The sequence below is a fragment of the Cryptotermes secundus genome, unplaced genomic scaffold, assembly GCF_002891405.2.
Source record: "Cryptotermes secundus unplaced genomic scaffold, Csec_1.0 scaffold13, whole genome shotgun sequence".
Lineage (NCBI taxonomy): Eukaryota > Metazoa > Arthropoda > Insecta > Blattodea > Kalotermitidae > Cryptotermes > Cryptotermes secundus.
The window spans coordinates 1,544,340-1,565,537 of NW_019734350.1; the positions used below are offsets into that span (position 1 = coordinate 1,544,340).

At 43.0% G+C, this 21,198-nt stretch overlaps 1 protein-coding gene across 1 annotated transcript in view; it reads right to left on the reverse strand.

Moving 5' to 3' along the window:
• Positions 1-16,788, reverse strand: part of LOC111868746 (somatomedin-B and thrombospondin type-1 domain-containing protein) — a 200,146-nt gene extending 183,358 nt beyond the window's left edge. The window contains exon 1 of the mRNA XM_023859683.2: positions 16,425-16,788. Within this exon, the coding sequence (XP_023715451.1) occupies positions 16,425-16,674 (250 nt within the window). The 5' untranslated portion in view covers positions 16,675-16,788. The remainder of the gene's footprint in view (positions 1-16,424) is intronic.
• Between the last annotated feature and the right edge of the window lie 4,410 nt (positions 16,789-21,198).

Below are 21,198 nucleotides of genomic sequence, written 5' to 3' on the forward strand. Positions count from 1 at the left end.
CCCAGATATCTGAGACTGAACCCGCTCTTTGCATATGTTTACCAGATGCTATTAATTGTGAACATCAAATCATGACTTTTAAATGTGCCGCCGATGTTTACACTTCTTAGTCCGAAAGTCTGAACTGGAGAGATCACTTACAAGACCAAGCACAGATGGGAAGGTAATATTAAAAGGGAAATATTAAAGGAATAATATGAAGGTGTGAATTTGGTTGAATTAATTTGCTCAAAATAGGATCCAATGGTAGGGTCTTATGAGCATGGCAATAAATATTCATGTTCTTCTAAGGACGGAGAATTTAGTAGCCAGCTGAGTGATTCAGCGCCCCAAGGACTCTGTTCCATGTGGACCACGCTCAGAAATCTTGGATTATACTCAGCTGATTACGAATTAAATATTGCTGGTGATTCAAAAAGAAGAATTTGCCTAGAGAACATGAGATCAAGATCAAAGGTAAAAGGTAACGTTGCCTCTGAGTTTAATTAATGGAGCACTATGTCATGAAGACGAATGGGGAGAGTGGTGGTATAGCTCCACCATTCTTGTCCTCAGCACTGGATGGAGGTATCAAGATCTTTCGGGTAGCTGTGTTCGAGTTCGAGAACGCCTGATTATAAAGCAGGAGTCTAACCACTAGACCATAACTTTTCAGTTCTCTATCAGCTACAAAAAGCATGTAGGCATATTTTAGAATTATGCAGATCTGGATTATGAATCCTAAAGATTGGGAAAAATACCGGCCATATTCCCCAGCAACCACGAAAACTCTGAATAAGATCTGGTACTTTGTAAAAAGGTAAAGTTGTCCCTGTGCTTAACTAACTGAGCACTATACCTTCAAGGCGTAGGGGGCAGTGGATATATATATATATATATATTACTGATGATGATGATGATATATTCACGTTTTCTTCGCCTCAATACTAGTTACAGGTGAATGGCCAGCTTTAGGTCCCGACATCTTTACCCCCGGGGAAAGAGCATCCGGTAACCACTGGACAGGAAACTGGGTGGGCCCCATAACCGGTCTACATGACGTGGAGAGGAGAAACATCTTACCCCTACCGGGACTCTAGCTCCTACCCGTCAGCCTTCCAGCCCATAGCCAGTCGCTATACCGAATGAACTACCCCGGTCCTGTGTTCGATTCTGAATACTAGTTAAGAATCGTTTCCGTGGCACCATTGCTATAGTATGAAGCATCCGATCATTTGAATTCCGTGCACAAACTTCATTTCTCTGCCGGTGTAGAATACGAAGTAGAGCTTGCCACTGGCCTTAATTTTAGCAGCACGTCATGAAACGGCATAGAGCAATGGGAGCAGGTATTCTTAACCTCGGCATTAGATGGATGTGAATGACCAGGTTCACGCAGCAGCCGCCTTATCCCCAGAGAAGGCCCCGCGGTACCCACCGGACAGTCGGCCTGGATGGGTCCTACAGCCGGTCTGGAAGAGATGTCGAAGAGAAAAATCTGTTTTCCTGTCGGGAATCGAACCTCGAATCAGTGTCACTACACTGACCGAACTGTCTAGGGTTCTGAGGTTAGCTTTCATTTGCATTGGCAGGGGCAGTTTGTTGCTTGTTGATGATTATGCCCCCATTTCTTGACGCAGCACCGATTGCTGATAACATGTGAGGCAGCGGTAATGAGATACAGTAAAACAGCCGCGAAGTGGATTGTCTGCAACATCAGTTCAGCCTACACATTTCAGAATTCAGTTCTTGCCTCACAGGAAAATAATAATTCCTTTCTATTCTGAGATTCGTGGGAAACCCCATGAATAAAATCTGTGGACATAATTCAGAATTTTACCACGTTAAAGCATATGGTGGCGGTCACGGTAGCCGAGCGGTCTAAGGCATGTACTGTCTTCGCTCGCTCGGAAACCGGGATTGTGGTTTCGAATCCCACATAATGCACGGATGTTTGGTGTACGTATGCGTTTATTATGTTTGTGTTGTCCTGTGTTTACACCCGTCCACGGAGTCCTGTTGTCCGTAAAAATAATCATGAAATTGAGAAATCAGCCCTATGCTCCAAAGTGGGAGCAAGAGGAAGGAAGAAAAAACAGGCGGTGCATATAATGACCATCGTATTTAAAGGGTTAAATATGGTGACATCGCCTGAAAGCTGGAATAGTTCATTGCTAGGCAACGGCTCAGTAAAGAGGTTCCCATGGAAATGAACACGCACGCAACAATAAACCCCTTTCTAAGCAACGGATCGGCAAACACACAATAGAGGTATTGTTGGAAACGGCGTTTTCTGTTCGGGCCGTGTAATGTGGCTGTAAAGAAGAGTTCAGTTGAGAACAGACGAGTCGAAGATGGAGCAGAGAAGACAGGGTGTCATATGTTGGTTTGTGAAGTGTAGTAACAAGTTGTATACGTGTGCAATAAATCCGGTCATCAATCCAAAACCCGCTTATAACTCACGCACACCTCAAAACAGGTGACAGTATTATCCCTGGATTTGCCTGAAGGAACAGAAGAAACCGACTGTGGGACTGGATTGGAGTTGAGCAGCTCCCAGACTGCTGTCTGGTGCGACACCTGCACTGGTAATGTAACTTCATTTGTAGTTCTAGAGTTTTGTTTCAACAAACTTCAGATCTTTTCGTCTGGTTGCACAGTGAAATCTGTCGGTCCGCACACGAGAGAGGGTGAGCAATGTCCCTTGCTTACCCAGCAATTCAGCCGTGTGCGCAAGTCACAGCTTCTCTGTTCTCATGATGTGAACACAACGGGAAAGTTGTCTGCCTAGATTCCAACTTTAAGTCCATACGTCACAGAGACTCGTACCTTACCCAGCATATCAGATGTAGACATGCGTGTGAACACAGTGGGCAACGAACTCGGACCTGCATATTCGGCAGCCTAGAATACAACTGCAGGCACTGCTGAGAACCCACAGTACACTTATGGTCATAAAAAACAGAGATAGACAGCACCGCATGGTACAAGTTTGAAGTTTTGGTAATTTTGCTTCAAATACGAAAAAAAAAATAATAGCTTCAGAGCTGCCACAGTAGGGCCTATAATTAGTTCTCTGAGAGGAGAACTCAGAGAGTCAATATCTCCAATAAAAAGAATCCGCTGGCTCAATTGTCGCAGTCCTGGACCAGTTCTGTTCATTTTCTGCAACTTATTTCCTTAACAAAAAAACCCCATGGCTTTAGTCCGCAAGCGAACTATACCGACCGAGCGGCCGCCGCTTGTTGGCGAAGTTAGTGCCAACTTTAGCGGATGGAGGCTGTCGCGTGGTCAGTGCAACGAATCCCCACGTCCGTTAATTTCGGTCTTCTAGACCGGTTATTTCCTTAACACCCATCTTAATTCAGAAGCCGGGATAGCCCAGTCGGTATAGGGACTGGCTACTGGCTGGACGACCGAAGGGTCGGAGTTCGAGTCCCGGTAAGGTCAAGAATTTTGTCTTCACACCGAACAGGCCGGCTCTGCAGTCCACCCAACCGCCTATGTCACCTCCAACTACTGCAGAGGTAAAAAAAACGTGGGTCTATACATCCACTTCCCCATACGTCTTCATGGCGTAGTGCTTAATTACTTAAGCACAGGGACAACCTTACCTTTGACCTTACCCACATTAATTCATTTATAAAGGTTTTGCACACAGGTGCATTATAGTTGCATTATTCCCTCACATAGGTTTTATACTAAAAACCCAAAGTTTCGGAAGCCGATTCTGCTACTGTCTTCAGGCGGCCCTACGGTGGCGACTCTGTTGGACAGTGGTAGCACCAATATCAGGGAGCTGGATGCAGATTTCTGTGGCGTATACAGGACCTTAAACCGCTGGTCGGGGACCACTTACTCGTACGTCAGACAATAATGCGCGTTCGTTCTAAACTCAACGAAAGTATCCTTCAACTAAAGGATATAGATCTATATAGATCACCGCCGATTCTTTTCAAGATGTTTCTGTTGTATATGATACCTGTTATTTAAACTTCTTCTACACTGTCCTCGTTGTGTTTATGATATGTCATCATGTATCTTAACGACCGCATTTCTGCTGCTTCAGAAAGCCATATCTCTATCGCAGATGTTTATATCAAAGAGTTTTAATCGGTTTAGCGCTTCTTTAAATTTCAAGTTTGCTTACTTACTCATGTAGCTGAGCCGTTCTTGAGAAGCCGCCAATTGTGTAACTACTCAAGAACTTCCCGGCATTTTATGGAACCCGCAGGTTTATAACCGTGTTCACAGGAGTCCTCCGCTGGTCCCTATCCACAACCAGTTCAATCCAATCCATACAACCCCATATCTCTCTAAGATCCATTTTAATATTGTCCACCCACCTACGTCTTATTCTTCCTAGTGGTCTCCTTCCTTCTGGCTTTCCCACCAATATCCTATGTGCATTCCTCTTCTCCCCCATTCGTGCTACATGCCCTACACATCTCACCCTCTTTGACTTAAATTTCAAGTGCCAAATTAAATTCAATCCTGCACACCATACGTCCATATTGCCTTTATTTGTACCATTACATATTGTCGTACAGTAATTAAAAATTTCGAAATATTTTAAATAAAAGAATTCGGTGTTAAACACTGCTTTTGATGTACGTAATTTCCATTATGTAATCAGTATTTTTGCCGGTCACGGTAGCCGAGCGGTCTAAGGCATGCACTGTCTTCGCTCGCTCGGAAGCCGGGATCATGGGTTCCAGTCCCACTCAGGCATGGGTATTTAGTGTGTGTGTGTGTGTGCGTTTTTCTGTGATTGTGTACAGGTAGAGGCCTTGCAACGAGCTGATCACCCGCCCAAGGAGTCCTACCGAATGTCTACGATCTAGTAAACCGAAGTGAAACGGAAAGTTTCATGGAGGCAGGCGATGCCCAAATTGGGGCTGTAGCACCAAGGGAGGGGGGGGGACAATATTTTTATTACTCATTTCTTCCTTCGAAGTGACCAAGTAAAATGTCTCCCCAAATATTCCGTAATGAACGGACAAATTACGCGATATATGGATACATTAAATCCTTATCGTTTGTTTTGCCTTGTATCGTGTCGATTTTGTCAGTATCAACTGACGAGCTTTAAGAGACGATACGTGCCTAACAGGCAGACACCACTACTACAGTCACACTATGTATAAGAATGTGTTCACGTAGAAGATAATAGGGGGACAGGCTGCGCTCCGCTGCTCATGAAGAAATCTATTGTACAGCAGAGCGTTTCATTGTAGGTCAGAAGACGTTGCCAGCAAGTATAAAACACATTACTAACGCCATTCGTCAGCATCTTTGTCGGTCCGTACGGGGCGCCATGGATACTGAACAAAACGACGGATGCAGGGGCTATATGTGGAGGAGGACGTTGACAAAACAATGGAACAGCAGAGATTCAAACGTTATTATTCATTGTGTTATTCTACACGCCTGGAATACAATCTGACAACTCGCAGTTTAAGAATTCTAAGGCTTTAGCAAACAAAGTCTATACGCTTTTCAGTGATGTCTGATTAATGTGAACCTGTCTGTGTTATGTATAATAATTTTACCCCTCAATAAAATACCGCTCAGACATTTGTGTCACTAGATCCTACTCGTTATAGATGCATGTGTGTGTGCCATGTTTTCTAAATCCTGATTAAGTTCCTTAAGTAGGTTAATTAACGACGCTGTCAATATTGGGACTATGTAGCGCCGATAAATCAATTAACACAGGCAGTGAGATCCTCAGATGAAGGACCAACTCATCAGAATTCCTGTGTTTGAGGGTGCATCATCAGATCGTCATGCACAAAATTACTTCATCATAATAAAGTTACGATTCTGTGCCTATAACATCTTTGAGAGTTCTTCATTATGAGATAGGTCTTCACGCCATTAATAGGAAGTCTTTATTTTTTAATTCGATTAGTGGGGGGTGGAGTACAACTGGGTCCACTCGGCACGGCGGCCACTGATTGGCCTATTGTAGCCTGCCCTAGGTGATTATGATGATGGAGAATTTGGTGGAATGAAGATTGGCAAGGGAAACCGAAGTACTCTGAGAAAACCCGCCCCAGCGCCACTTTGTCCACCACAAATCCCACTTGACCAGACCCCGGGATCGAACCCGGGCCACCGCTGTGGGAAGCCAGCGACTAACCGCTTCAGCTATGGCGCGGCCATTATTAGGAAGTTAATAACTTCTATTTCCAACACCCGATGGATACCAGAAAGGTCATAACCGATGCTTCACACAGGATTTTTATTCCTCAAGGTTCCTTAATCAGAATATGACGTATTCTCAAAGACGTTTTTACACTCTCATTCACGCAGAACTTTCCCAGCATTTTATGGAAAACGAAGGTTTATAACCGTGTTCACAAGAGCCCTCCATTGTTCCCTATCCACATCCAGTTCAATTCATTCCATACCATCCTATCCTAACTCTCTAATATCCATTTTAATATTGTCCACCCACCTACGTCTTCGTCTTCCTAGTGGTCTCTTTCCTTCTGGCTTTCCCACCAGTGTCTTGAGACACAACATATTATATTTCCAACATAAGATGGGAGCCAGAACTGCAAAGCCAGCTACTTTAACATTTAAAAGCTCCGAAAATTGCCCACAAAGCGCATATGTTTATGTCGTACGAGTTTCAGAATAAACAGTGATTATATCCCTAAAGTACATTAACCAGTAAGCTGTCCTTGTGCTTAATTAATTAAGCACTATGCCACGAAGACATATGGTGTGGAGGTATAGCTCCAACATTATCGACCTCGGAACTGGATGGAGGTAAGTTATCAACTTCATGCCCCGGCCGCTTTACCCCCGGGGAAATCGTACCCGGTTCCCATTGGACAGGAGGTTGTCTGAGGTCCAGGATCGGTCCGGACGCTGCGTAGAAGAGAAAAATCTTGCCCTACCAGGAATCGAATCCGGGCAGTCCAACCCATAGCCCATTGCTATACCGACTGAGCTATCCCGGCTCCACATTAACCGGTTTGTCTCTATACTTAAGATGCAGCGCATTTCCCGTGAAAGGAAAAAACAAAAATATAAACTCCGTGGCCTGTAGTCCGACCGAGGGACCGCCTCTTGTCGTCGAAGTTAGTGCCAACTTTAGCGGATAGAGGATGTCGCGTGGTCAGCGGAACGGATCCCCACGGCCGTTAAACTCGGTTTTCTAGACCGGAGCCGCTATTTCCTTGAAATAACTCCTCAATTATCCTCACGAGGCTGAATGGACCCCGTTCCAGACCCACTACTTATCAGAAAATCTGGTAGTGCCGAGAATCGAACCCGGGAGCTCTGGATCTGTACTAGACCACAGAGGCGTTGCTATGAAAGGAACTCAATTTCTAAATATTATGCTAAAGAAATTTTTGCTTAGAAGCGGTACTGTCATATTTTAACCTAATAAGTGCATTAACGAACCAATTTACAGAAGATGCTGAAGGAAACCACTACAAATGTGAAAGGGAACAGCAGATCTGTAAGGTTGGATTCGAACCCGAAATAAATGTACTGGGCAATAAGCAGCAACGTCTAACCAACTCATTAACTAAGTTCACCGCTACGTTCGGAACACAGTTCATTTCGTATATGTGAAACGTGGAATGAATGAAGCGCGGTTACAAGTCCTTCAACACTTCGCCGCGGGAATGTTTTGCCACCTGTTCTCTTCCACTCCGAAAGACGCCAAAACAAACAAATAAAAGAAGAGTAACAAAGAATAACAGTCCACTACTTTTATTACCGAAACGGCACTTAACTGAAATGTTTATAGCAGACAAGTGTAATTATGTGCACGTCATACTCGTAGTAAACAGCGTGCAGTTCTTGTGAATGAAGTGGAAAAGGAAGCGTGCTACATCATCGGTCGTCATCCTACGTCACCTCGCGTCCTTCTATAATAATTCCAAGTCATACCCACACACAAAGATATGATGCGTAAAGCTGAGTTGGGTCGGGTCGATTTTTGTTCATGTGGACTATGATTGTAGGTACCTTCGTTTCACAGCAAAACAAGGGCAACGACTCATCAAAGGATCCCCGAAGCTGATTTGAATTCGGAGGATCAGCTACACACAATGCTGCTCACTCTGATTCAACTTTCGTGATCCTCCTCAAAAACTCCTGGAGAATACTCTGTACAGTTGCTTTTGACGAGGATCATGTTGCTATATATGTCAGTAAGTTGGTTTCTATGGTTCCTTGGTTGGTTCGATACCTGTTTCATTGATTGGTTGGGTGTTTATTTGTTTCGTTGGTTGGTTATTTTATTGACTGCCTAGCTGGCTGATTAGTTGACTGGTCAGATTAACTGGCTAATTGGTTTTGCTGTTGGATTGTTCATAAGGAGTTCGTTCCTCCTGGTCAGACAGCCAATAAAGAGTTCTATCGCGGTGTTCTAAGGCGTTTGAGGGAGGACATGAGGAGAAAACGTCCAGAAAAGTGGCGCACGAATGACTGGGTACTCCACCATGACAACGCATGACGGCATACGGCTTACATTGTGCAGGAATTTTTGGCTAAAATCAAGATGGCAGTTGTTCCCCATCCACTGTACTCGCCAGACTTAGCTCCATGCGACTTCTTTCTCTTCCCCAAGATGAAAATCAAGTTGAAGGGGCGAAGATTTGATACAGTTGAGGAAATTCAACCGGAAACGCAGACGGTACTAAACACCCTAACAAAGAAAGACTTCCAGGATGCATTTCAAAAGTGGCAGAAATGCTGGGATCGGTGTATGCGCTCCCAAGGGGACTACTTTGAAGGTGATGGTGCAGAGTACGATCCAGGTGAGACGTAGTAGTTTTTATTAAAATATTTCGGGAACTTTTGGATAGCACCACGTATATTTATAGTCGGCATATTCTGAGACTAGATTGCGTACAGTGAATTGAAAACGACAGGAAGAAGGTCGCTATGATCTGGTTCAAGATATTTCTGGAATCTGCTAGGAAGTGAGTAATACCACGAAAAGGAAAAATGTTAGAAAATAAGATACTCTGGCCAAGCTTCGATCTCCGTCCCTCCGGAACTCAAGCCAGATATGTCTCAACCAATAAGCCTACAGACAAATAACTTAACTACAAGTTGGAGATGACAAGCTGCAGAAAAGCAGGAAATTAATGATAGAGATAGAGATTGATTTTTATAGTCAAGGACTTCATGTCGAAATCTCTCAGAAGATTTTCTGTAGTTGAAGTACTGTCATTTTTCACGCTGACTGAACAATGTAGCTATACAAAAAACAATACAAATTACATTATTAATAATCGTGACAAAATAGCGTAACTTCTGATTGGTGTACTCACGACATGAACGAAAACGAAGATGGAACGGGTCTCACTTCACTTCCACATACCGAGTTTTAGGCACGTTACTTAGAAGTAAATAAAATATGCGTAGTGTCGATCCTGAAGCCTTATTTTTCTTTTTTGGATTGCGGCACGAAATATATGAAAGAAGGTGCTGAGAATGTGCCGCAGAAGGAAGGAATTCTTTGTGGGTCGTATTTTGTTCGCCCCTGAGTTAGAGGGATAAATTACGGTGGAAAGAACAAGCGTCTATAAGCACAGTTTGTCTAGTATGTAGCGTCAAAGAACGCAAGACAAACGAAAGAAAGAAATATGGTGCTCGAGCGGCAAGTAGCGCCACAGTGGAGCAAACAGCTCACTAAATGACCTCTGACACTCGGAGGTCCCTGACATCACATAACAGACAGCCCAGCGCCTGGCACCTAAGGTCATAGCCACCGACTACAGTCATGTTTAAAACACAGTTTCCTGTTTTCCGTCTGTTACTGGCCTCATGGGACTGAAATGAGGCATAGCACGGGTCACATTTTCCGTGGTTTTTTTCTGTAACTCAGGGGTGAACATATGGTCCGTAAAATTCATTTCGTCTACGGCACTTAACTTTTTACTTCCACGTACTTGGTAAAGAGAACGCACTGTAACAGCAAGGAATAAATAAATAAATAAAATTGTAGAGTATCTAGCACTAGTATTTTGAGGGTGTTTGAGAAAAGGCTGCCAATAAGAAAATTTGGAAAGGAAGAAATAAAAGGAAAATTGAGGAAATTTCTGAGTAAGCAGCTTAATACTATGTACCCCTAGCCAAAATTATCAGGACGATATAAAATGGGATTAAATTGGTGGGACATGTAGCATGAAAGAGAAAAGAATTACGTGTAATTTAGTAAGAAACCTTGAAGGAAAGAGACCTAGGCTTAGATTGGAGGATAATATTGAAACGGATCATAAATACATACGCTTGTGAGGTGTGGTTCGATTTCTCTGGCTTAGAATAGGGATCAGTGGCTTACTCTTGTCAACACGGCAATAAAATTTCGGGTTCTATAAAATGCACGAATTTTACTAACAGAGCAAATTTGAGCTCAGCGGTTCTGCTCCATTTAGTTGGGCAATAAAGTGACACAAGCAGAGCTTATAGAATACTTCTGTTTACCGTACATAAAACTCAGTATGAGAAAGTGGAGGGTCCCGCTTTACGTATAGGCTTCATGAGTATTGTTAACACTTGACAGTGAAGCACAGATAACAACGGTGGATTTGTATGTAGGCCTCTGTTTTAAAACGAGGGAGGAATATTGGAAGCAAAACAAACCTTACCGAACTCCGCAGGGCCATTTTCTTTTGTTTCTCTGTATTTTATGACGATGTTTTATCACTCACATAATTTATTATCTGTAAAATGGCAGGATGGTTACTACTGTTGGATTCTAGAAACAGAGCTCAACTGACTGCAGCGTCGAAGGTACCGGGAAGATCGCCATGAAGGGCGGAACATAAGCGTGTCACCGTAATCTGCTGCAAGATATCATCAGAAGAGCGTGAAGAGACTGAGGAAAACTCAGAAACCTATCAGGATAGCTCGTAATCCGGTTTAAATACGTATCTTTTAACTCTAGAACTAGTTCCTGGAGCTTCCAGCTTTACTGTGGGATAACATGAAAAGTATACTCATAAGTTCCCATATGAATTAGTGGGCTTTTACAGCCCAACATAACCAGGAAGATTTATTAAGCAGTAACGCTCCTGACTTGAAATCGGGAGGACCCCAATTCGAATACGGGCAGTGACAGTATTCAGACTGGGGGTTTTCATCGGGGTTCTCAGTTACTTTAGGCAAGGCCGCGCCATAGCTCAAGCGGTTAGTCGCTGGCTTCCAACCGCGGCGGCCCGGGTTCGATCCCGGGCCTGGTGAAGTGGGATTTGTGGTGGACAAAGTGGCGCTGGGGCAGGTTTTCTCCGAGTACTTGCGTTTCCCCTGCCAATCTTCATTCCACAAATTGCTCCACAATGAACCTCACCTATCATCTGGGGCTGGTACAATAGGCCAGAAGTGGCCGCAGTACAAAGAACTTAGTCCCACCCCACAAGCAATAAAAAAATACTTCAGGCAAACTCCGCGTTAGTGCCTCAAAATATCTGATGACTGCTTCTTTCCTCACCCCTTTCCACTCATCATTCACTACTATCCTGTCATCCGACGCCATATCGTCTGAACTACTGACAGCGTCGTTGAACAAACCATACATATATAAATAAAATCAATCATAAAACTAAAACAAAAACAAAAAACTCCGTGGCCTGTAGTCCGCAAGCGAACTATACCGACCGATAAACCGCCTCTTGTCGGCGAGGTTTTATTTTTTAATTCGCATAGTGGGGTGTGGAGTCCAACTGAGTTCAGTCAGCATGACGGCCACTGATTGGCCTATTGTAGCCTGCCCCAGATGATTATGATGATGGAGAATTTGGTGGAATGAAGATTGGCAGGGGAAACCGAAGTACTCGGAGAAAACCTACACCAGCGCCACTTTGTCCACCACAAATCCTACTTGACCAGACCCGGGTTTGAACCTGGGCCGCTGCGGTGGGAAGCCAGCGACTAACCGCTTGAGCTATGGCTCGTCCTCGTCGGGGAAGTTAGTGCCAACTTTAGCGGATAGAGGGTGTCGCGTGGTCAGCGCAACGGATCCCCCCAGCCGTCAATCTCGGTTTTCTAGACCGGAGCCGCTATTTCCTTGAAATAGCGTCTCAGTTATCCTCACGAGGCTGAGAGGACCCCGTTCCAGACCCACTACTTGTCACAAAATCTGGTAGCGCCGGGGATCGAACCCGGACTTCTGGATCTGTAGCCAGGAACTCTCACCACTAGACCACAGAGGCGGTCCAATCATAGACCTAATGAAACAATTTATAGTTTAGTTCCCCTCTTATATGTTATGTCAGAAGCCGGGATAGCGTAGTCGGTATAGCGACTGGCTACTGGCTGGACGACCGAGGGGTCGGAATTCGAGTCCCAGTAGTGTCAAGAATTTTTTCTTCTCCACGTCATCCAGACCGGCTCTGGGGTCCTTAGAGCCTATCAAATGGGTACCGGAGGCTCTTTTCCCAGGGGTAAAGCGGCCGGGGCGTGAAACTGACGACTCACCTCCAGCTAGTGCCAAGATCAAGGAAATGTGGATCTATACATCCACTCCCCCATACGCCTTCATGTCGTAGTGCTTAGTTACTTAAGCATAAGGGCACTTTTTCTTATATGTTATGTTGGTAATGCAAGGAGTTGGGATGCGTGTCACTAAAAATTCTTTGAGCAACATCTGAGCCGCAGCAGAATAATTACTATTGCAAAATGGAATCTCGTGTCCGATACGGTTTCTCACCAATCGATTTACACACACACGTCATGGTCACAGGTTCTTTTGCTCACGCAGGGCGCACTGTTTTGACATTCTGCGAGGAATCGGAAGGCGTGTGAGTCAGTACGAGACATGGTGCCGGTTTGACGGCCAGGAATCGATTCCAGGCACGTACAACGATATTTCTCTTCGCCAGTACGTGCAACACGGGTCTGGATCTCAAGCCACAGGGCACGAAAAACTGGTCATAGCATATCTATGATTTTGTTCCTCGGGGTATTATGAAAAATCAGGTAACGAAAAGAACACATGTTCTTTACATTGACCCTTGCTTTAAGGGACTGAAAAACATTACAAAATCCTCAATTAAGATCGACTATTCCCTGTCGGGATTCAAGTCTGTTACCCCATGCAGGTGAGCCATACACATATTTTCAAGGGTGTATCCTCGCCACCGCTGTCTCCAGGCACTGGGTGTCACCCAGTCTCCTACCGGATATCGGAGGCTGTTTGGCTGAATTTGAAGCGGCTGGAGCATAAAGTTAATCACTCACTTCCATCTAGTTATTAAATTCAGGCCCTGATACATGCCCGCTACACATCTTCACGGTTTAGTCATTCTCATTCACTCATGCAGCTGAGCCCTTCTTGAGAAGCCTCCAATTGTGCAGCTACTCAAGAACTTAGTAACATTTTATGGAACCAGAAGGTTCATTACCGTGTTAACAGGAGCCCTCCATTGGTCCCTATCCTCAGTCAGAACAATCCAGTCCATACCATCCCATCTTATCTCTCTAAGATCCATTTTAATATTGTCCACCCACCTACGCCTTGGTCTTCCCAGTGGTCTGTTTCCTTCTGGTTTTCCCACCAATATCCTATATGCATTCCTCTTCTCCATGATCCGTGCTACATGCCTTGCCCATTCCATCCTCATTGACTTGATTCTGATTATACTTGGAGAAGAGTACAAGTTACGAAGCTCCTCATTATGGGGAGAACTTTATACGAATATATATTTTTTATTCATTCACCCAGATTCGGCGGACAATTTAAAACAGCTGAATGCTTAGCCCAGAAACGAATTCTATTAAGTTAGTTCCTACACCAAAACCACGACAAATGGCGGATGGTACAAACGTTATATATATATATATATATGCTTATGATCTGTCAACAGAGGAGCAGGAGAGGTGGGAACACGAAACCAAAATGGGCTCATCGACGCGAATATGTAAAGTCTTCTAACTCTGGAACTCGCCGTTAACATCAATTTTCTTGCTCGTCGCTTTTTACTTAATTGCGGAACGAAAGGTTTGTTACAAAAGAGAAGTGAAGCTGAACTTCATGTACACTTGGGATTCGGAGAAAATGACACTGCATGTCTGTACTCACTGCAAAGTGAACATGCGTCCAGAAATAGAACCATCTGACTTAAAAGGTAAGGTCCCTGTAACTGACCGTGAGGACCCATAGGGTTGTGAGACGTCGAGGCTCCCACATTTTCTCTAGACAATCGGTTCACAAATGGCGGTAAGGTTGTCAGCCTTACGCGCCGGCGGCCCTTTACCCCTAGGAATATTCCTGGTACTCATTTATCTTAAGAGGCTGGGTTGATCCCATGGTCATAGTGTGGCTGGAAGGATTAGGTCAGTTGTTAAAATCCACCTCATCGGGAATCGATCCAGCGACCTTCCGGCTTGTATCGTAGTGCCTCAACCAACTACGCTACCGCGAACAGCATTTTAATATTTCAGAACCAAACAATGTACATGGTGCGGAATCCTTCTTGAGAAGCTTATAGTGACTCAACTGTTTAAGAAATTAGGAAACTCTGGAAGTCAATTACCGTCAGCTTTTGTTAGAATCCACACCTCTTACTTCTGCTCAGGGAGGCGAGTGTAGAGCAGACTCTCACATTCTATTTGTCATAGGCAATAACGCTACTGATCACAGCGGCCGCCCAGTCTGGTCCGTGTACTGTCTTCTACCGACGGGACTCAGATCCTAAGTTCGAATTCCACTCGGCGCACTGATGGATGTCTGCATTTCTGTCGTCCTACTTAGATTCGGGCCGATCCCCCATCCAAGGAGTCCTATCAAATGTCTATAAATAAGAACCTACAACCGTCAAAACGTGTGGCCTTGAACTGGGTTGGTTTGTAGTGCCGCAGAAGAAGAAGAAAATGCGAAGTTATCTCTAAGTTTATGAAAAAAACACGCCACAAAAATAAATGGAGGGGGAGAAATAGTATAGCTCCATGCATTCTTAACCTCGGAGGAGACAGGTAAGCTTTACACCCCGGCACAAATCTCCAGATACTGCATCACACAGGAGAGCCGGTGGATCCCAGAGCCAGTCTGGATGCAGTGGAGAACAGAAAAACTTATTTATTAATGATTCATTTTAATACCGTTCCCATCTATGCCTACATCTTTCAAGTTTCTCTTCACATATTTTAAAAATTGCTTCTTCCAATATGATTTTATACCATATGCATTTTAAACGCTGAATCCGAAAATACATAACGAACAAATATCATTAACGAAATTTTAATAACAAATGCCTATCATTCCCGTTGGTATTACTGCTTATTACGAGTATGGGATCCGAAAATTTAAACAATGCATGGGTTTATGTATAAACATATTACCAAAAACAATTAGGACTAGTATTACGCTTTATTTAATTGTTATATAGTGGAAATCCAGAAGCACAAACAAATATGAAACGGTCTGAACTTACTTTGCAGCATTTACTCCACGTCAGTAAGGAAGTTAACAATTCTCTCTTTGGAAACAATTGGGTTGGATGACTGAAAAACAATGGTTCGATTCCCGGCAGAAGCAAGATATTTTTCTCTTCTCCGCAGCCGCCTACCAAATGAATATGACAGAGCAAAGCGGAGGCGCAAAGATGGCCACCCACCTCCTGATGCTGAAACTACGAATGCGTGGAGCTATACCACCATTCCTCCCTCCGGTTTTGTGGCGTGGAGCTTAATTCAGCACAGGGACGAGTTTACATTTCTCACCCTTCCCTCTTTAAAAACAACACACTTAAGGCTAAATCCATGGAGCAATATCCTCCTTGAGAAGCTGATTTTACAATTTTGATGGAACCCGAATATTCTTTACCGTATTCACAAGTGTCTGTCATTGGATCCACCCCGATCTAGTAGCATCCAGTCAATACCCTCATACCCAGTTTAAATTTCCTTTTAGCAGCATCCGTCTCTCTACGCCAAGGTCTCCCAAGTGGTCCTTTTCTTTCTGTTTTTCCAGTAAAATTTTGTATGTGTTTTCCATACCCATGCGTGCTACATACCAAATACAGTAGAGACCAAACAGTAATATTTTTCAAAGCCCAAACAAACATCGATGCCATGATAAACGGGTTAGTCACAAGGACAATTATAATCGAAATCCTGAATCCTAAGTCGACGTCCTCAAAATGTTTCCACGATATCAGAAACTGCCTACGAAACATTTTAAACTTCGAAGCTACGAAATAAACTGACCGAGAGAGACAGCTAAATTAGTACCGCTTTGGAAGGTGTCTAGTTCGAATCTCAGCCGTAACACAGACAATCCATAAGTACTTGGTGGTTTAGTCACTCTGTCCAAGAGAACTCGGGTTAGCACTTCGAAATAGATCACGGGGTGTCCGCCCTTATAATCCTATAAAGTTCACTCAACGCCAACATCACACTATTAACATCTGTGGCCGACACGATGTCTTTAAATGAATAAAGTTAGGAGACAGGAATAAGGTACTCACCTCCACAAGCGTCCTTGAAATCAGGACAGCAGTCTCCCAGCTTCAGGCACGCGTGGTCGCAATAGCAAGGTTTATCACTCAGATCCTCAATGATAGCATTGATGGGAGCCTTTTGGACCACGCACGAAGAATCACGACCCGGACAACACAATTTCGATTCTCGGCAGCTGCCACACGACACGTGGTTTACCTGAGTCGCTAACAGAAACAAAGTAAGGGCACCGAAAACGAACAAGGGGTGCAGTGACATTGTTGGCGTAAGAGTAGGACAAACGTTCAGGTGGAATGTCTGTCTAGCAAGCAAGCAGCAGCGTACCGCGTGCTCCTCGTTCGACTCGCGCGGTCTCTCTACCAGTTCATACCTCGCAGACACTAAAAGAAAAGAAGGGAGGATATGCGCGCGCACAGTTACAACACTGGGCAAGATTTTCGGTTAATGTCCATCACGGTCATATAGCAGGCCTTTACCATCCTATTCAGACATCCACTGTGCTCATTTTGCGAACTATACTTCAGTACAGTAAACTGTAGCCTGGACTGGAATTGTAGCCGGAAATTCATTCATGGAGCTGAGCCCTTCTTGAGGAGCCGCCAATTCTGCAGCTGCGCAAGAACTTCCAACATTTTATGGAACCCGAAGATTCATTATCGTGTTCACAAGTGCCCTCCACTGTTCCCTATCCTGAGCCAAATCAATCCAATCCATACCACCCCATCCCTCTAAGAACCATTTTAATATTGTCCACCCACCTATGTCTTGGTCTTCCCAGTGGTCTCCTTCCTTCCGGCTTTCCCACCAATATCCTGTATGCATTCCTCCTCTCCACCATTCGTGCTACATACCCTGCAAATCTCATCTTCCTTGACTTGATCGTTCTTATTGTACTTGGAGAAGAGTACAGAAGTAACACAGAAATTTTAAAATGTAGTCGGTCTTTAAAACAGTCTGCATGAAGATTTTAGTGTAGAAAGACTAGCTTTGTCAGAACTGTCGAACACAATCCACCGACCCCGATGAACAGGTTTGTGTGTGTGTGTGTGTGGTGGGGGGAGTTGATGGCCATCCCAGGAGCCCTACCGATTGTCTTAATAAAGTCAAGAAATCTCTTTATTTCACTTCCAGATGGGCCTAAAAGGTGAATATAAAAATAATCGTTACAAAATACAAGCACATAAAAAGAATACACTTGTCCCACTGCTTTAATTACCACTTCTGGGGAAGAGCGGTGATGTAGTTTCACGGATTCTTTGCTTTGGTTTATAAAGTTAACAATAAGAGGAGAGCCTATAATTTATACATTTTAGCCTACTTTCCTTATTTTGGAAAAATTAAAGTAGTCTTATGAAATCACTTTGCTGTCTGTGCATCTGTCTGTATTCACCCCCCCCCCCAAAACCTTTGTATTCCCTTANATTCCCCCCCCCCCCCCCCGAAACTTTTGCATTCCTGAACCAATAAGTATGAAACTTGTTAAGTATACCATGCTACCTGATGCCATCTCTACAGAGTAATTCATAAACCACTCCCATCAGTAATACCAACACTGAAGCCTCTCAACTTTGATTGTTTAATTGACTTCATTAGGCGTACATACTACTGCGTGCCTCCACAACAATGCATAGTGATACTGTTATTCTATCCGGTTCTTTCCATTTCATTTCCATAACTTTTCAACTTATTAGGGGTATATGTTTATGAAGAAATTTATTTTTTACAGGGAAAGAACATTGTAAGGTAAAGAAGGTAAAGTTAATGTGCTTAACTAATTAAGCATTACGCCATGAAGGTGTATGGGGGAGTGGATATATAGACCCACATTTTCTTAACCTCTGTGCTAGTTGGAGGTGAGCAGTCAGCTACATGCCTCTGCCGCTTTACTTCAGGGAAAGAGCCGCTGGCACCCATTCAATAGGAGGCTGGGTAAAAGAATATTGTATGTATGCATGCATTGTTTTGCCAACAGATTTTTCACTCTGAATTTAATACTAATGCTTACTTTCTATTCCTGGATGATGATAAGCGTGGAGCAGTTGGTAGAATCGGAATTGGCAGTAGAAACCAACGTACTCAGGTAAAACCTGCCCACAGTGACACTTTGTCCACCACACACCCCACATGACTTGCCATGAGATCAAACTTTGGCCGCAGCTGTGACGAATTGGCGACTAGTCGCCTGAGCTTTGCTAATTACTGCATTAATTTCCTGGGGATAAGTTACTAATCAAATATCCTACAGCATATCAAATATCGATTAGCATCGTTATATTAGTCCAGGCAGTACACCGGGATAAAACCAATTTTGCACAAATATTCCCTTGGGATATTTGAGGAACGTTTCGTATATGCCTGCTATCTGTTGTCCAGGCATACGCAATGTGTTAAATTGGACATCACATACAAAGTAGAGGCTGGACAAAGCCTTTGATGGTACCAAAATATTTGTAGCTGTTATGTTAATATATCTGTTTACATTGTAAATAAGTGAACTTAATTGAAATAATGCAGTACTTTATGATAATTTGTATTCGAGACATTTTTTATCTCGGAATAGTACTACAGCCTATTTTTCCAAGATACTATATGGAGGATAAGATCCAGTGAAGAGATAAGCACATAACTGAAAGGAGAAGATATAGTAAGATCTATCAAGTCACATAGAGTAAGATGGTTGGGATATGTTGAAAGAGTGGAAGATAATGAAATGCCAAGGAGAATGTTAAAAGGAAGGCTATATTCCAAAAGAATAAAAGAAAGACCCAGGATGAGATGGCTAGATGATGCTGAGAATGACCTGAAGAAAATGAAGGTGAAAGGATGGATAGAGAAAATGAGGAATAGAGAACAGTGGAGAGTGGTTGTAGAGGAGGCAAAGGCTCACCCAGAGCTGTAGTGCCTAGTGGTAGGTACTTCCAAAATTTATGGAGATGTTTCAGTAAGAAATGGGATTTTGGGGCAATTACATTGTATATAAATATACATGATTGGTGTGTTATCATATCCAATAAGCTCTTATTACAATTTGATTCGTAAGTTGGGTTTAAAAGCGTTGCCATGTTCTGTCTACACAACTCTAAAAATGTATACCCATAATGTTGTATTTTAGCGTCCTGTTGCACTGATTTTCATCCATGATAGTGTGTGTAAATTTATTATAGTTGACAAATACGCAGTTTTTAAATAATTTTATAAAGGCAAGCAATGAAATAGATTAGCGTAATTAGGGCACCTGATGATGGCACTATGTTGCCAAAACATGTCGTGAAGTACCAGGTGAAATTGAGTGCACTACAAGACGGCAACTGTATACATATCATGTATACCCATTTTACTGTTTATTAAAAATCATTACATGTTTTGACCATCCAACTGGTCATCATCAGGTGATACAATACCTGTAAGTGTTACTGAATTGCAACCATTTTAACTAACATATGGGCCCATATTTACAATCGTCTGTCTACTATCTGTGCTGGATTTGACATAAATAAAAAAGTTTATAAAATTATAAAGTTGCTACATTATAATGTAAATTTGGTAAAAACTGATCCCCTAACACTAAAGTAAAATTAGGTAAAATGTAGTCTGAGTCAAAATCGCTTTAAGGGTGTAGACCCTTCTTCCCCGTGTTAGCTCAGTGTTGATTAGCATTCATGATGCATGACGCTTTAGAATAGAAACACGGGTGACTTAGCCTACTAGGCTACGGTCCTTCACTTGTGTACTCTTGGTCTGTATAGCTGAAACATTTGCATTGCTTTAGCAGACCTATTTTCTATTATACATGCCAGACTCCATCTCTGAGAAATTCTTTCCTAAGCCAAACTTATTTTGTCCCACCTACTATAGTCTGGGTAACATCTGTCATATACACCAGGCTCCTGCTCAATTAACTGCACAAAAACAAAACTGGCAGATTCATCAACCTTTTGTGCCATCTAAAGAAGCACATTAGAAACGCTGAAACTAGGAAACTATGCTGCAACACGTCCTAGATTATGGAATTAACCTTATATCTGTTTGAATACATAACTGACTTGTATTCAATTGGCAGTGATGATGTACTGATATGAGGGGGGGGGGTCTACCAGGCTTGTAACTATTGATATTGGTGACAGCCATTTCACTCAGCAGTTCTCAAGCACACCAGCCATAGCTTTTAAATCATAATTTATTAATAGCCTGACTGGGACAGCACACTTGGTATACAGACTGGACTACAAATCAGTCTGAGTCTGAGTCTTGGTAGGGTCAGGAATTTTTTTTTCTTTTCCAAGTTGTCAAGGCCAGCTGCGAAGCCTACCCAGCCTCCTATCCAGTTGGGCACCAGGGGTAAAGAAAACATGAGTCTATACATCCACACCCCGTCTTCATGTAGTGCTTAATTAGCTAAGCATATGGACAACTTTACCTTGCTACTGACATTAAAACTAACAGAATATTTAGTGTCAAAAAACTGAATTTTCCAAGTAGGGAACAATTTTTGGATTTAAACGACACAAATTAAACTCTTCTAAGAAAAAAGGCCACACAATTTCCATGAAGAGTAAAGAACCATATACGTGTGTGTCACCTATTTTAAGGTTATGAGCTTTTTTAATGTACATTTTACTTAGAACCTTAAGGTTAATTATTTTTTAAGCCTCCTCTTCTTTCTAGAATTTTCTACTTAAGAAATTATTATACAATTACTTCCTATACGATTGACGTTCTTTTAGCAATTGTAATAATATATACTGAGAAATGTACTGCATCAGACATCATGGCTCATACTTA